Source organism: Gouania willdenowi, chromosome 1, assembly GCF_900634775.1.
Source record: "Gouania willdenowi chromosome 1, fGouWil2.1, whole genome shotgun sequence".
In the NCBI taxonomy this organism is placed as follows: domain Eukaryota; kingdom Metazoa; phylum Chordata; class Actinopteri; order Blenniiformes; family Gobiesocidae; genus Gouania; species Gouania willdenowi.
This window is the reverse complement of record NC_041044.1, coordinates 14,830,161-14,847,178: the sequence shown is the minus strand read 5'-3', so window position 1 is coordinate 14,847,178 and position 17,018 is coordinate 14,830,161. Positions and strand designations below refer to the sequence as shown.

Below are 17,018 nucleotides of genomic sequence, written 5' to 3'. Positions count from 1 at the left end.
CCCGGTCATAAACTGTTTCAATCTCTCCCTTCTGGTAGGAGGTTTCGGTCCATCAGGACCAGAACCTCCAGACACAAAAACAGCTTCTTTCCCTCTGCCACCATCCACATGAACACACCCCAAGTCACCCACTGAACCCCCCCCCCCCCACCCCCACCCCACCCGATCACCACCTCCACCAGCTTGATATCTGCTGCACTGTATATATATATTTATATTTATCCTATTTATCCTTTATTCTCTATCTATCCTTTATTTATCCCTCATCCTTTATATTTATCATTATTATTATTATTATTGTTGCTGGGTTGTTCTTTGTTGTTTTGTTTTTATTTCTTTTATTTCTTTTTGTTTTGTTGCTTGTTTTGTGCACCAACCACCAAGTCAAATTCCTTGTACTGTCCTTAAAACTGTACATGGCAAATAAAACATTTCTGATTCTGATGTCGCTGTATCGATGCAGTCTTCCACTTTCTGCATCAGAAAATCACCTATTTTTAATTCTCCAATCTATAATTATCAAGTATGTCCTTTGCAAATATGGCCCTCTAGTTTACCATAATTTATTTGTAAATGTGGTGTAAAAAGAACAAATTTTTAATGTTGGCACATACTATTAACCAAATTTGTTTTAACCCTAACCCTTTTAAGAAGAATTCTTTGACGGCACAGGCGACTCAGCAGAAAACAGAGAGGGCACTGTCACAGTGGTTCATGTGAGCCAGAGACGGAGGAGGACGAAGGGCATCCAGGACGCTGACGCCACAAAACACTCCTGAGCAGTGAGAGCAGTGTTTCTATATATTTCTTTTCTGGACAATTGACTTTTAGTAATTGTTGTATGTTTAGGTTTCCTTTATTCAAACAAGTTTCAGGAAATTTTATCTCCTGACACGTTTCGACTGTCAACTGCCAGTCTTCCTCAGAGGTGATTGCTTTGATGTATCCCTATGAGTTCTCTCACAAGTAAAGCATATTCTGATGGTTTTCATGTGTCCTCATGAGTTATTTCTGGGCGTGGGCAATCTGAGAGTTCTGTCAGGCTGGCCACGCCCCGTTACACAATGTTCCCTCTTCCCTGTTCATGTTAAAGCTTCGCTTCCTGATGGCCTCCCTGATGCAGTGTTTATTTCCTTTTGTCACAATTATGTTTTCATTGTCCCAATCCATGATGTGATTTTCTGTTTCTCACAAGAACGGGAAAATCTCAAGTCTGCAATATCAGACCACTGCAGAACAGAAAATCACGTAATGTATTGGGACAATGCAAAAATAATTGAGCTTTAACATCAACAGGGATGAGGGGAACGTTCTTACTCTCCCACACGGGACTCTCTTCTCCAAAAACCATCAGGTGACAGGAGGCGTGGCCAGGCTGGGAGAACTCTCAGGTTGGCCAAGCCCAGCAAGAACTCAGGACACATGAAAGTGATCAGAAGATGCTTTGATGCTTTCCTTATGAGAACTCATGGGAATACATCAGAGCAATCACCTCTGAGGAAGACTGGCAGTTGACAGTCGAAGCATGTCAGGAGATAAAACTTCCTCTAAAACCTTGTCTGAATAAACAAAACCTTAACCCATAATTCACTTTTATTTTGAAAAAGATGTTCAAATGTTTCACAAAAAAAAAAAGGTTCATTAATAAAAAAAAAAATTGAAAGCAGAGAATGTGGTCATCTTTTCAATTAAATAGAGCTTGGCCTCTGGGTTAGATCTACTAGGATATTGAAAGGCAATGTTTTGTGTGTAAATTCCTTTGTTAAATTGAGATGTGAATGAGGGATGCATGTGTAACCCAGGTAGAAAAACACACCCATTAGTTTAGGTCAATAAAAGAACATTTATTTTATTAGTTTTGTTTGTATATGTCAGCAATATCCCAGAGGTGGAAAGGACCACTGTGCAGCAAAAAGTGCACAATAAGCAGCTGATACACTTGCAGGCAGCTCCAACCATTTTTTATGGAGCTGCACAGCCTTACGGTAACACGTGACCTCTAAAAGTTTCCCACGCCATCATCTGGTGATGTTCAGCCAAGAGGAACAGAACCTCGTCCTCCTGAAGAATAATTGGTTGGATTAAAAAGAAAAAAGAAATTACCTATAGAAAATAAATGTTAAATTTACTTTGTTTTGTTCTACATTACTTTGTTAAAATACATTTTCATTCAATACATTTTCTATTGTGCAAATGCTGGAAAGCACTTGTTTCAAGGTCAGTGGCCCATATTCAGCTGGTCGGGGTCTCAAATGGTCTCACTCTGGGACCCACATTTTGCCACAGTTATTAAATCACGACTCACTTTTTTTTTTTTTTTAGAATTCAACCATCCAAATTTAGTTTTCTTAAAAATAGCTGTTCAAAACACATGTATAAGCTTTTTTTAAAAAACATAAATCTATATATACTCCTGTACAACATGCATTTCACAGCATGCCTGTCAAAACAAAAGATTATTTCAAAAATAAAATACAAGCCTAACATGAGAGACATTAAGTATTTATTTATTTTTGACCGGCTGTCCGTAACCCACCCAGTATACAGGTCCACAACCCACTTTTCCGTCCCGACCCACCAGTTCAGAATCACTGGATTTGAGCATCTAATTTGGCTTGCAGGACTGCAGAGAAAACATGAATCATTTTGTAAATTACCAAATAATTCTCTTGTGGGTATCTCACCTCCAAATACATTAATTCAATGACACAGGGTTCACAGTTTCCCCATGCTAATATCATATAATGGCAGCATTTTTAATCTCATATTGTTAAAATAATTCTCAAATATTTAATAAAATCCTGCAATTTTTTTTGTTGCTTGTAGTTGATTTTTGGAATATATTCAGTCATATCAATGCACGTTAATATACATAATATATAACACAAGCACATTAATATTCTTATTAATATATCTAACACAGGCATATTTTAATGAGGCACAAAAGTTATGTATGAGACCTTTAGCTGGGGAGTCAATGTACTTTTTGCAATGACGTCATCGTTTACGTTGACGCGTTGTTCCAGTCGGAGTCATGACAACGCAAATTTAAACGACAGCAGCAGCGTTTGAATCTAGCATTTTGTCAGTTACTGCTTGGAAGTCTCTCAAGAACGACTGAGTTTGTGCTAATAAACTAAACAGACAGCAAACAATTTAATATCCCGCAAACACACAAATATAGACAAGTGTCCTCATTTCCTGACTAAGGTGAGTTTCTTGTAATATTGTAAACTTTAACGACTAACTCCGTGAAATTAATTAATAAAGTTAGTAAATACTGCTTGTTTGTAATATTGTAAACTTTAACGACTAATTTTGTGATATTACGAAGTGAACTATAGTGCAAATTAATCATTTGACGACCCCACTTTCTCCTGAGGTTAATGTCTTGTCAGTGATTTTTGTAAAGCTTTGCTCACATTCGGAGAGCGAGGTTTAACGTTCCGGATTATCAAGGTGGCATTTACGGATTAAAACTGAAGATTCAATTGGAAATATAGCTTCTATTTTGTCCTGGATGTTCATAATTGTGCATTTAAGAGGATTCGTACTCCATAACGTGACTTGTGGATTGTGTGGTACATTTAACGGTTACCTGGCTAACGCCGTTAGCTTAGCATTGTTAGGTCTGCACGCTAACCTCCAGGTGTAGTTTACTAACTTTTGCTTTAGTTTTCGGTGTCTAATGGTGGTCACGGACTCTGTAGACGTTTGAAATAGCTCTGTTGACGTTTTGTGGTTCATTATCCGAACTATAGTCGCTGTCTGTGGGACTAAGTGTCACGGAAGGCCGGAGCCGCTGTTCACTACCACAGGACGGCGGTCTGGGCTCTCCGTCACGGACACTACACTACGGACCATTGATTGTGTACAGCTTGTACATTATCGAGATTTACGCACTTTCCTGGATGTTCTGACACTGGTGTGTTCTGTGTTTGTTTGCAGACGGACTGAAGGAGTACGCGGTACCACTCACTGGTGGTCTGGCCTGTCTCTACGGTTCTTTTTATCTGAATCAAACCAAGGACTCCATTGCCCGCTTTGTATTCAGCAAATTTATAAGGATTTTGTTTGTAATTAAAGTGATCAGATTTGTCCTTTGTGTTCTGTTTGTTTGTTTGCAGACGGACTGAAGGAGTACGCGGTACCACTCACTGGTGGTCTGGCCTGTCTCTACGGTTATTTTTATCTGAACCACACAAGGACTCCATTGTCCGCTTTGTATTCAGCAAACATATAAGGACTTTGTTTTTTCTAATTAAAGTGATCAGATTTGGCCCTTGTGGTCAGTGTTGAAACTGTTTTAATATTCAGGTTGACGCGTAAAAATGTCGTTTATTCACTATAAGTTTTCTTCCAAACTGGAATATAAAACTGTCACTTTCAGTGGGTTGCACATCACTCTCACTGAGTTAAAGACACAGATCATGACTAAGGAACGTCTGAAGTCCAGACACTGTGACCTACAGATCACAGATGCACAGACTCTAGAAGGTACGTAACCTTAACCCTTGCTATGCAATGCTTTGTTTGTTTTTTATCTTGGAATGTGCGTCAGATTTAATTTCAGAAATATCTTGAAATTAATATGAAAAATTAAAGCAATGGCTTAACAATTTCATCTTTACACATTAGTATGTAGGCTCTAAACTGAAATTACGTTTGTTTTTTAATCAAAAGATTTTAATATATGATGAAATATAATCTGACTACACATTGATTGTTTTACCATATATTGCATGTCTGCTTTTGGTAGTGATGGGACACAATGTATAACAGGCAAATAAATCAGTTACATCAATTGTGGTATTTTGCAAAAAAAAAAAAAAAAAAGTGAAATAAAAATGTCAGCAAAATAAAGAAATATCTGTTTATGAAAAGTATTGTTTGAATGAAAAATGCTGGCATTATGGAAAATAGAAATATTTTTTAAAGGTGGAGTATAGACAGTGAAAGTGATTGTGAAACATTTTGTCACCCCAACTCCCTGACACACAACAGACACTTGATTGATATATTTTTGAACATCTGTAAACAAAAACAACACATAAAATAAAAGGAATGTCACAAAACAAGTTAAAAACACAAAGTAAGATTTCAATTTTCAATAAAACATTTACACATTCAAAAAAAATGAGTAGGATGGAGTCTGACTAGTGGCGAGTCTTTGCACGTCACGGTATATGGCATCGATATGAGCCTTGATGCACACACCACATGGAATACTCGATACGGAACGTCCCATCACTAACTATTGGACTATTTCAAAATTCTACCTGGCATTTGATAAATATTGCTACATCTGGGTTGTCGTTTCATAAAAAATATTTCTTTACTCCACAAATCATTGATCATATAATTGTCCCCCTCACCCCTAAATAGAAATCACAGGAATTTAATTAAAAACACTTTTTGTTACACAATAGTTCAGTCGAACCATTTCAAGCAGTGTCAAACTCATTGTCCCTTTATATCATCTAAAGAGGTCAAGTATTGTTAAATCTCTTCTGATTGTAGCATCATCTGTGTTTTCAGCATTTTTTACTGTGTAAATATGCAGTGTAATTATTTTAATAAGCTTCCTAAACTGGTAAAATATCATTAGCTTTGTTTAGAAAATGATGTCTTTACAAATAAAGATCACAGAGTGGTTAAGAAGACACAGTTATGATCTTGCTGTTTATTGATTGAAAGTAGCATAGGGGACTCCCATTATTTAATATGGGTTTCTGTTTACTCACAAAGAAAACACTACTTTCTAAATATTGAGAAATGTCAAGGCTAAATATTTTGTAATGTTTTCCTTTTTACAGAATACTTAGATGATGAAGTTCATATCCCAAGACACTCATCTGTCATCGTCCGTCGTGCGCCGATCGGTGGAGTGATACCAGCTGGCAAGACGTTCATTGTGTACGTATACTATTTGTACATCAAAAGATTAAATCGAGAAATTTCTGTTCACACACATTTCTTATGATTTAAAAAAAAAAATATGCTGCTCCCAACATGACAGGTTTATAACCTCTGACATTCTCTTTTTAAAATGTCCCCAGTTTTGTTTTAGTTTGTAAATTACGTGTCAGTTTACACTTTTGAGTTTTGTAGACTTTTGAAGGCTTAGTTTGTGTTTTATACAGTTGCTATTTCCATTTCAGAAGGTTAAGTCATTCATATTGTGTTAGATAAACGAAAATGTAAGAAAGAAGAACTGAATCAGCTGTTCTACGTCATATCATTTTTAGGTTGTTCTTTGTCTAGTGCACACATTTTTAAAAAAAAAAAAAAAAAAACCTGAAGTCTTTCATACAAAATAATGATACATTTCCCACAAATCACATTTCAATGTTTCAGAAATGACCACAAATTCAAGAACATGCTATCAGTAATTAGTGTAGAACCATGAAGTTGTCTGATTGCATCGATGTGTTCTTTTGTTTCTGCAGAGATCGTTCTGAAACAGCTGTGATGGAATCATTCAGACCCGTAAGTAAAACAATCTCCAAAACAATAATTTTGTCTCACCTCATCCATTCTATTATCTCATCCTCTTTCTTGCTTCTTGGGCAATTTTACAGAACATCCTGTTAACACACATCAAGTTTGATATTTTTGGTTTGTTTAGTGTCCAGGTTCTGTGTGTTGTTGACTAAATGCTATTCTAGGTTGGTTCACTTTCTTTATGGTTCAATACATTTTTGGTTGAATGACATGGGAATAAAATAAAAACACACCTCCTTTGTTTATATGTTGAAATGTTGAAAAACCTTTTAACTGTTGATGGTTGTAATTCATATTGAAAGGTTTGTAGCCTGCTTCAGGCCAAACAAATGTATTTCAAGAGTGTAAATGGAATGTTTTTTCTGATGTCATATTGTCTGTGAAAATATTTTTAATGCTCTGACAACATACTGTACATCTTGGCTGTAATTAATTGTGATAATTGTGTTAATCTAATGATTTTAATATATGATGAAATATATTGATTGTTTTACCATGTCTGCTATTGGTTGTGATGGGACACAATGTATAACAGGCAAATATATTAGTTGACATCAATTTTAAAGTGTGGTATTTTGCAAAAAAAATAAAATAAAATTTAAAGCAGTGTGTTAAACTCATTGTCCCTTTATATCATCTAAAGAGGTCAAGTATTGTTAAATCTCTCAATTTCAATCTCTCTCAAAATCATCTTTGGTGGACCAAGATTTATGGAATTTATAGATATTTTTTTTTATGTTAAAATCTTTTGTTCTCAAAAAATTCCTCCTGTTGTAAGCACGACTAAAATAGATTTATTTGATGTTTAAATTATGTACTGGTACTTGGATTCCTGAACAATATAAAACAACAAAACCAGACATCATTTGAAATATTCCATTCCAAACAGTAAAACATTGAAAGTGCAATCAAAGTCCACTTGAAGCCAATTCTTTCTCTTTTTTGACAGTTGGACTAATATTTGTTAAACACTGTACACGTGTAATCTTTTTTTATATTATTATTTTAAAGAATCTGTCAAGACAAAACAATTGGTAAATATATACTATATACTAATACTAATATATACTAAATTACTTGCTTCAATGTGCCGTGTTAAAATGGACTACTCTGCAGAATATCCTTAAAGTTTTTGCAAAGACAAAAAGAGTTGGACTGGACACAGATGTGGAGGGGAAATGCCTGTCCAACAATGTCTGCTAGAAACATTAATGACATTAATATATGTATTCTGATTCTCCTGCAGATGGATTCTTCTCCTATGTCTCTCGCCCAATTAACCAAGGTACTGTTTAACGTGTTCACATCTTTCTGCATCACAACTGTGAAGTGTCTTTGAATTTCTGGGCTTATCCTGGTCTCTCTGATTTTTGGATATTTCCTTTCTTTGTAGACTGCCAATCTGGTTGATGCTAATGCATCGGAAGAGGACAAAATTCAAGCCATGATGTATCAGTCATCTTATGAATATGACCCTATACAGTTAGTAATTTACCTATTTTTCATCAGCAGGCCTTAAAATCTTGTGACCATATTGTAAGCACACAGAATTGTACTTCACAATAACATATGCTGATAATAATTGAACTCAACTCTGTCCAGTTATTCCAAGAAGACCATCGGACCTCCACCTGCTAACTATACCTGCCATCGCTGTGGAAAGGCTGGTCATTACATCCACAATTGCACTTTCCAGCAGGTAACTATCATAATTTTTTCAGTGCTTTTTGAAAAACTTTTATCTTTTATAGGGGAAATAAATGATTTATTTATTTTCCTCATGATTCCCAGACACAGAACAAGAAACTTACACGAGTGAAAACTAGCAAGGGCGTCCCTCAGAGCTTCATGGTGAAAGCAGAGCCAGGCACCAAAGGAGCCATGCTGACCGTGACTGGGGAATATGTAATACCTGCTATCGATGCGTAGGTTTTTAACAGAAGCCTTCAGAAATAATGAATATAATGGCACCATGTTTATTTCACTTACGTAAATGTTTGTTGCTAAAATAATGAAATGTTTTTACAGTGAAGCATATGCCAAAGGCAAAAAGGAGCACCCCCCGTTTGTCCCACATGAGCAGTCGTCATCTGAAGTGGAGATTGATCCAATTCCAGACAACCTTTTATGTCCAATCTGCACCAAACTCATGATAGATGCTGTATTGATACCCTGCTGTGGAAACAGTTATTGTGATGAATGTGAGTAAAAAGCTGCCTCTCACCAACTGTATAACATTTCCATAGTTGACCCTTGAGCGAGATAATGTGTGAACATGTTATAGTGTTAAAGGAGACATACCATGCTAAATCCATTTTTTTAGCCCTTAAATGCATTTTATTGTATATTTAGAGTGCTCAGAAGTACAGAAAAGTTCAAATTAGTCTCTTCAGGTGCTCCGTTGATATCTTTATATTCTGTTTTGGTCATATTTTTCAATCTGTTTTCGATTTTTCTATTCTCTATTACGTTGTTTGAACAATAACGTCACAGTATTTGCAGCGGAACTACCAAATTAGGACATCGACTCCAGGCCCAACACTTCGAGCAATCCGCCATTTTTATTTATCGTTTTAATTTTGTAGTCCAAGCTCAAGGATGCCGCAGTTACGAGAGGATAAGTCAAAATGTTCGGTTGTTGGATGTAGTAATCCACACACTTCATTACACCGTCTCCCAGCATCAGAACCTTTTCGAAGTGCCTGATTGAGTTTTATTTTTCACGGAAATGTACCCACATCTGTGGGTAAGGTCATTTTTGTGTGCGTGAAGCACTTCAAGGATGACTGCTACTCCAGTATAAAGGATTTGCCGAAAGACTCTGTCTGATTGAGGGGTCAGTTCCTTCTATCTTTGGAGACGACGAACAGAGCACTTCGGTAAGCTGTAAATAACGCTAAAAAGTGTGATAAGACGTCCCTGTCATTGTTTTGTTAGCATTAGCAGTTGCACCGTCTTCATATGTTAGCGCTGTGTGCTCGTTTTAGATCCTTGATGATATGGCCTACGTGATTTGATTTAAGTCTAAAGTTTTCATTAGTCATTTCATTTTGTTGACATTTTGTAAATAACGTGTGAATAAACATTTTCTGCACCGCTAGACAAATGTATCTCTTCTATCAAACTACAAAAATGGCCAAACAGGGTGGAGTTGAACCGAGTGTCACCTCTGCAACCTGGAGAGGGGGCGGGGTATGAAGTGTCTCATTTGCATTTAATGAGACAGCACCAAAACGAGTTACTCTCAGAAGCACGTCAGAAAAGTGGCAGAAAAGGGGCCTGTGGAGCTATAACAATGAGGAATTCAGACCCAAGCATTGCAGTTCTGCTTTATATAGACCACAACTGTATGATTTATATGTAAAAAGGAAGGATTTAAAAGCATGATGTGTCTCCTTTAACGCATAAGTTGATTTTGAGTGTTTTGTCTCAAGGTATCCGAACTGCCCTGTTGGACTCGGAGGATCACGTCTGTTTCACATGTAAACAGTCTGATGTTTCACCTGATAATCTCATTGCCAATAAGTTCCTACGACAGGTAAACCTGAGACGCACACACTACCATATTGTTATTTACTTGACTTTGCAGTGTTCAATATAATAAAATGCTTCTGTGATGATTCATGCAGGTTGTGAACAACTATAAAAATGGGACGACATACGCAGTGCACAGTCGTGCACAGGTGCACCACCCAGCTCTGCCTCCACCACCACCACAGCTATCAAGGCTACATTCAAGACAACTGGATCCACTGAAGGTCAACATCCCACTGACTTCTACAGCCAAAGCAGCTACATCCACACCACCCATCACCGTAACAACTACCAGTTCTCCAGCTCAAAGCTGCAGGTCAGTCACTGTACATTAACTGTAATGTTTGTAAAGCATTTAGTCAGAAATCACTTGTTCTCTACTTTCAGAAACATTAACAATGTTTAATAGATGTTTGACACTAGCAAATTTTAGCTTAGGCATAAAAAACATTTTACTTTGAAAAGCCAATATATTAGTATTTAGATGTGAGCAAAGCTAAACAGTGAGTGGATGATTTTACTTTTTTTTGCATGCATGTACAGGAACAGAGAAGAGCATCTCTCCAGTCACCTCCAACCAGTGGAACCTCCTGCACCCGTTCCTCCTCTGTACCCTTCCCCAGCCCTCTACGGACCCCCACCACAACCATACCTCCCACCATACTCCTCAGGCCCTGGCCTCATCCCACCACCCATAATTAGTTACCAGCCTCAGCCCGTCTATGCTTCTGGACACCCAGTGTTTAATCCTCCATGGTGGGCCCCTGGTTTCCAGCCCCCACTTGTCTGTCTTCCACCACCCCTCCCTCAGCCTTCCAGTTCAAAGGAGGATTTGTACAAACCGAGACATCACCGGATGGAAAAGTGAGTAACCTGTTAGTTTTGGAAGCCTCAGACAGTCCACTGAATGTTAGGAGCAGAATCATACCTCAAGTTGCAGTTGCTTTGCAGAAAAACAGTTTTAGCCTTTTTATTCACTTCAAAAGCTTTGTTCCTGTTGTCTTGTTGCAAAACAAACCATTAAAAACAAACGTTTAGACATTTAAAAATATATATTATTTACCTGCATTTTAAACATTCTTCTACTTTAGCTCATCATAAATGGTTGCTCATTCATGTGTAATTCTGCTTAGCACATTGTTGTGAACAAATAGTGCTAAATAACGCTCTCTTCAGAACATATCTCCCAGATCTAGCTCAGAAACAGTAAAATTGTGCTAACAACACAAATATCAAAGTCTCAAGACTAAAAGTTGATTATTTGTTCTTTTACACAAAAAAAAGATGTCCTTTCTCTCTGTGGGTCATTTCTAGGGTAATGTGAAAATGAGGTTAACAGTAGTTTTAGTGGATGTGGTTTCTAACTGCACGGCTAAAGATCTAGAATTCACACTGATGAACGTCCTGCTCACTCAAATATTTGACCCTGTGCAAAGTGGCTTTTCTGTTCTCTCACTGTAATATTTCTCAGTAAATGTTGCAAAACAGCAGGAATGAAAGATGATAACCTACGAAGTGGTGTAGTTGAGGATTCAGACAGTGATTGGTCAAAAATGCTAGTTTTGGTGATTTATTAAAGTGGTAGGGCCATCCCAAGTTGGTATATTCTGTATAAAATGCTTTAACTGCTGGTTCTGACTCAATTCACTAATGCAAAATGTAAATGTTCAATGCATATAAAATAGTTGATCCATTCCTTTTCTTTCTTTTTTTTTTTTTTTAGAGCTACCTCCAAACTTGATGAGGTCACAAAAGGCTTCCACAAAGACGGTCGGTCTTACTCACGTTCCCCATTTTCCAGACGCAATGGGCGCAGTTATGGACGCTCACGGACAATATTTCGTTCAAGGTCTTATGCCTACCAGCGCTCTGGGTTCCCGCAGTCCCCCTTCTCCAATCGGGGATCCTATAGATCTAGATCACGTTCTCGCTCACCTGTTGGCTACAGGGCTCACAGCCCTGGTGGACGAAAGCCACCTCCCCGAGAACTGCCACCGTATGAACTAAAAGGTCAGAGTCCTGAAAGCCAAGACCGCTGGGACAGAGAAAGGTATCGACGGTGGGAGAAGGACTACGCAGACTGCAAGTACTTCAAAAATGATGACAATCAACAGCCCTCAATGCATCACAAGGGTCACAGCAGTAGAGATAAGGAAAGAGATCAAAGGACATCTTTACCCAGAAATGATTCAGTTCATGAGAGAGAACGACGAAGAGATGACAGAGGAGACAGAGGAGACAAAACAGACAGAAGAGCTGTGCCCCCTCCTCCCCCATCCTCTTTCTCATCTACTACCAAGTCCAGCAACAAAAACCTACAAACCAAGATGTTGAAAAAGAGAAAGGCCGATGAATCAGAATCATTACAGCAGTCAAAAGCTCAGCCTGACAAAGCAAAGAAAGAGAAATCCTCCAAAGGAAAGACCAACGCCAAGGTTTAAAGTTAAAGAATGATAAAATTAGGATAAGAACTGGAGAAATATTCAATACCAAAAAAGAGTCGTCTTCATCTTCTGCAGCTGCTACAAAATCTTTAAAGCCTAATAAACACATATCAGAAGATGCCCCCAATTCAACCACACCCAGAAAAGAAAAGAATAGTAGTTCTAGTGCAAGACATTCACTAGTGAAAACCCCTCCACTGGCCGCCCACAGCCTCCATCCACCACACTCCCCACTTCATGATGGGTCTCACACTGGACAAGACACGAGGGTCAGAAGAGACTATCCACAGGATGGTGTTTTTCATTCACTGCCTCCCTCCAACCAACATGGCCTCCAACTTGTTCACCATCCTCCATCCCCAGCTGAAAGCCGAAGGAGGATTGGAGAAGAATGTCGGACTTCGCACGGACCACCTCCGGGAAAGCTGAGGAGAGTTGATGGCCCTGTGATGGAAAGTGAAGCAAACTCCCACTAACAAGCCCCTCATCACCCTCACTTCCACAGAGTCCCACCTTCTGACAGGCCTGGAGTGATCCTAATCATATTCCTATTGAAGCTCTTATGAACATTGAAGTAAGACTCTAATCTGTAACTTTTGCCACATTTCTCAACTAAATGTTATGCTACATAGTTGTCATGACACTCTTATCTTTTTTTGTTTCTACTTGCAGGTAAAACCTCTGAGGAGAATTAAGTTAAACAGATCTGTGAGGAAGAGGCAGCACTGAGTCAACATCAAAGATTGTCTTGTAAAGTAAGTAAAATTAAAAAAAAAAAAAAAAGTCTATGAACGCTCACGTCCTCCGTAGTAAAGGTAAAATGGTGGACGTTCCAGCAGGAGAAGTCTCCATCCTGGCATTAGGCGCAATGGTTACAATGCAAAGCAAAAGGAAAAAGTCAGATCAATGTGGAGAAGCAACAGTCTAGAAGCACAAACGTACTCAGGAGGAAAGGACTGATTTGCATCCTCGCGAATCCCCGTGATTGTGCAGTAGTGTTGTGTTCAAGACCACACTATCCGAGACCAAGACTTGCCCGAGACCAGAATGTACCAAGACAAGACCAAGACTTTCAGGAGCCGAGTCAAGACCAAGACCATAAACATTATTTTTTTCAATTTAAAAAAATCTATAAATAAATAAAATTATGACAAGGTTCAACAGTTAAATAACATTCTCTCTTTAATTTTAGTTTCTTTTAAATACATTTGACGGACAAAAAAGATGCCTGCAAAAAATTAACTAAAATATTAAAACTGCTACTGATAAATTCACAATTATTCTACATATTTGAAAACAAGATTTTTATGTCAGCTGAATGTACAGCAAGTGTTTACAAACATTTCTACCAAGTAATAATGATTCTTGATTCTGATTCTTTGAGTTGTGCAGGTCAACAGGTCACAGAGTTCACAAGATAATTTTTTAGTTTGAAAAAGCCTTTACACAGGTTATTTTTATTAATTCACTTATTGATATAGTTTAATTTGGTTGCTGTAATGTAACTAGGATATTCAATTAACGAAGGTTTCCAGCTGTAACTGTGAAAGTGAATTATTCTGGATACAGTGGAAACAGAAGCTATAAAAAATAGTTATATTGTGAACCTGTTTATACTGTAGGAAAGATATTATATACATAAATGTAATTGGAGTCTAAAGCCACAAAAAACACCACTTTAAAAAGAAAATAGACTAATATAAGACCTCTTTACAGTTTTTTGAGTCATTCTGGCATGTGCAACTTGTGGTGATGACGCACTGGTGACGACATAATCCAAGATGGCGGCGGCCCGGACAACAGCTGATACTATGTAATAAAAGCCTTAAAAGACATGGATATAATGAAAAGAGTGGATGGACAGAGGCATAAACATGCTGACACACACGGACTTATTAAACACACACAGACTTATTAAACACACACGGACTTATTAAACACACACGGACTTATTAAACACACACAGACTTATTAAACACACACGGACCTACTAAACACACACGGACCTACTAAACACACACGGACCTACTAAACACACACGGACCTACTAAACACACAGACTTATTAAACACACACGGACCTATTAAACACACACAGACTTATTAAACACACACGGACCTACTAAACACACACAGACTTATTAAACACACACAGACTTATTAAACACACACGGACCTATTAAACACACACAGACTTATTAAACACACACAGACCTATTAAACACACACGGACCTATTAAACACACACAGACTTATTAAACACACACGGACTTATTAAACACACACGGACCTCCGTAAACGGAACATGCTTCACCAGCCGGCTGGCACTAGGACCCAGAGGAGGAGTAAATGCATCCCCGTACTGCATTCACAGGCTGTAAAATCAGCAGTTTATCATTTTTACCAGTTGTTAGAGCTACTGTCTTTACCAGAGAGATAATATTTATTACTGGTGATTGTTTTCTGGAGTTTTACTGGGATTTTTACCGGTGATTGGTTCATATCTCCTTCTGCTCCGCGGTCCAAACAGAAACCGTAGCCAGACACACACACACACACACACACACACACACGAGTGTGTCACACACGTCACTCAGTCACATTAGGGAGGTTGCGTCATTATACGAGGTGGATTAAAGAATTAATAAAATATTGTTTTATCCTGTTCTTCTCCGTGTTATCACATTATAAAAAAGTTTAAAAATAGCAGGAATTAGTGCTGGTCTTGAACGGTCTTGTGACAAGGCCGAGTCCGAGACAAGACTGAGTCAAAATGCTTCAGAGTCCGAGACGAGACCTTTAAAATTTGGTCTCGAGACTGAGACCGGTCTCGACAACCACAACACTACTGTGCAGGGTCTGCCCCACGTACTGGTTTCAGAGGAAGAGTGAGAACAGACAGGATACATTGCGTGTAAACCTAAGAGAAGCTTATCAAAAGTGGAGAAAACAGATGCAATTTATTTACAATCTGGATGCGCAAGTGGTGGTGGTTGTCACTCGGCTCTGAGTAACTACAGAGTGACATGTGCGTTCATGTCAGAGTCACTAAAACATCAGAAAACTCTTCAATAACACAAGATGACGTCGCTACATTTGTCACTCGTCTCTATTGAGTGAAAAGTTGCTAAGGGCTCCACAGTTGTGCGCATTCACAAGGATTCAAAACAAAGAGGGGAGGGGGAAACGTCCCCACATTCTACATACTGCAGCTTTAAGAAAGTCAGACATAAATGTTACTTAATAAAGTTCCTATTTTACCATTTATTATTTTTGTGCTATGTAAATTATGCTTCTTCAATGTCTTATTGTGTGTACATTGTTCAATGTCACACTTGCTTTTTGCAACGTAAAGATGTTTGTCATGCCAATAAAGGTTTTATGAATAGAATTTAAAATTGAGACAACTCGATATCCTTGTCTAATTGTAATTTTTTTCATCAGTGTTATGTCTTTCAGCTGTAAACCTATCAATATATTATTGAATTACTTGGAAGTAATTTCATATTTGTAAAATTTCCTTTTAAATTGATTTTGGTGTCCTTTACTCAAACACTATTTATGTTTCTTAAAGTGTGTTCTTTTTCATTTTGTTTTTAAATAGAAGATCAACTGAAGAAACAAAGCCAGACTTGGAAAAAGATCAGGGCAATGTTTCCTCCATCACTGCAGAGCAGCCCTCATCCAGCCCAGTCACTAGTCTCTCACTTCTTTTTAAAAATCAAATAAAAATGTTTTGAGCTGATGCTATTAACATTTTGTGTTTTCTTGGTGTTTTCTCAGTGTAATGAAAGGAACTTGTATTTCAGTCTAATATTAGATGCTAATGGAGGAATAATAAAGGAGTAATGTTGGAATAATCAGAGCAACATCTTAGCAGGTGTGGTCAGATCTAGACTAGCTTCCTTGATCTGTAGCAAAATGTCATTAGAACCCCTGGTCTGATCAAACAGGTGTGTGTAGATTAATCAATAGAAAACTAACTTACCTTCCAGGATAAGAATATATTTATTGTGGCTTTTATTTTGAAGGGGCTTTGTTTTAGAAACAGAATGCCATTGTTTTTTGTGTTTTGGTTTGCAATAATGAGGTACATGAAGGATTCTTCATAAATCTAAATGAAACATTTTTACAGTACAGTGTATCATATTAAAATGTACATACAGTATATAAATAGTTTATATAGTACACACTCACCACTGAACAAGACAACATGCAGAGAATTGTATTTAAAAACAACAGAAGGAGCTAATCTACTACAGACCTTAGAGCAGAACACATTCAGGTCACAGAAGACACACAGTACACCAAAAAACTATCATTCACAATCATCCATTTTTGAAAAACCACCTGTAATAAAAACATAAATAACCATAGCTAGATCACAAATTAATTGAAATACAACTTAAAAATTAACTGAGATATGTAAATCAAACATTACTTTCTTAAAATATTTATTTTTACTGTATAACATGAATGACCTTTATTGATTTTAAATCACTGGTGTAAATTTTACTGATTAACAATACAAGTTTAG

The 17,018-nt window shown here is 37.5% G+C and overlaps 1 protein-coding gene across 1 annotated transcript; it reads left to right on the top strand.

The window, feature by feature from the left end:
* The first annotated feature begins 3,075 nt into the window (after window positions 1-3,075).
* On the top strand, window positions 3,076-16,170 carry LOC114469684 (E3 ubiquitin-protein ligase RBBP6-like). Its single transcript, XM_028457429.1, has 15 exons — window positions 3,076-3,210; window positions 3,949-4,497; window positions 5,817-5,916; window positions 6,450-6,489; window positions 7,751-7,789; window positions 7,898-7,986; window positions 8,107-8,203; window positions 8,296-8,429; window positions 8,533-8,705; window positions 9,939-10,042; window positions 10,134-10,354; window positions 10,582-10,902; window positions 11,762-13,056; window positions 13,155-13,237; window positions 16,086-16,170. Exons 2-13 carry the CDS (start codon window positions 4,332-4,334, stop codon window positions 12,477-12,479), a joined length of 2,202 nt encoding a protein of 733 aa, XP_028313230.1. The 5' UTR covers window positions 3,076-3,210; window positions 3,949-4,331; the 3' UTR covers window positions 12,480-13,056; window positions 13,155-13,237; window positions 16,086-16,170.
* The last annotated feature ends 848 nt before the right edge of the window (window positions 16,171-17,018 follow it).

What these genes read in the sequence shown, in the direction of transcription:
- LOC114469684 (XM_028457429.1), top strand. Translation starts at nt 4,332, where the DNA reads ATGTCGTTTATTCACTATAAGTTTTCTTCCAAACTGGAATATAAAACT. An exon ending in GCTGGCAAGACGTTCATTGT is followed by an intron (nt 5,917 to 6,449) that starts GTACGTATACTA and finishes TTGTTTCTGCAG; the next exon opens with AGATCGTTCTGAAACAGCTG. An exon ending in TCTCCAGCTCAAAGCTGCAG is followed by an intron (nt 10,355 to 10,581) that starts GTCAGTCACTGT and finishes ATGCATGTACAG; the next exon opens with GAACAGAGAAGAGCATCTCT.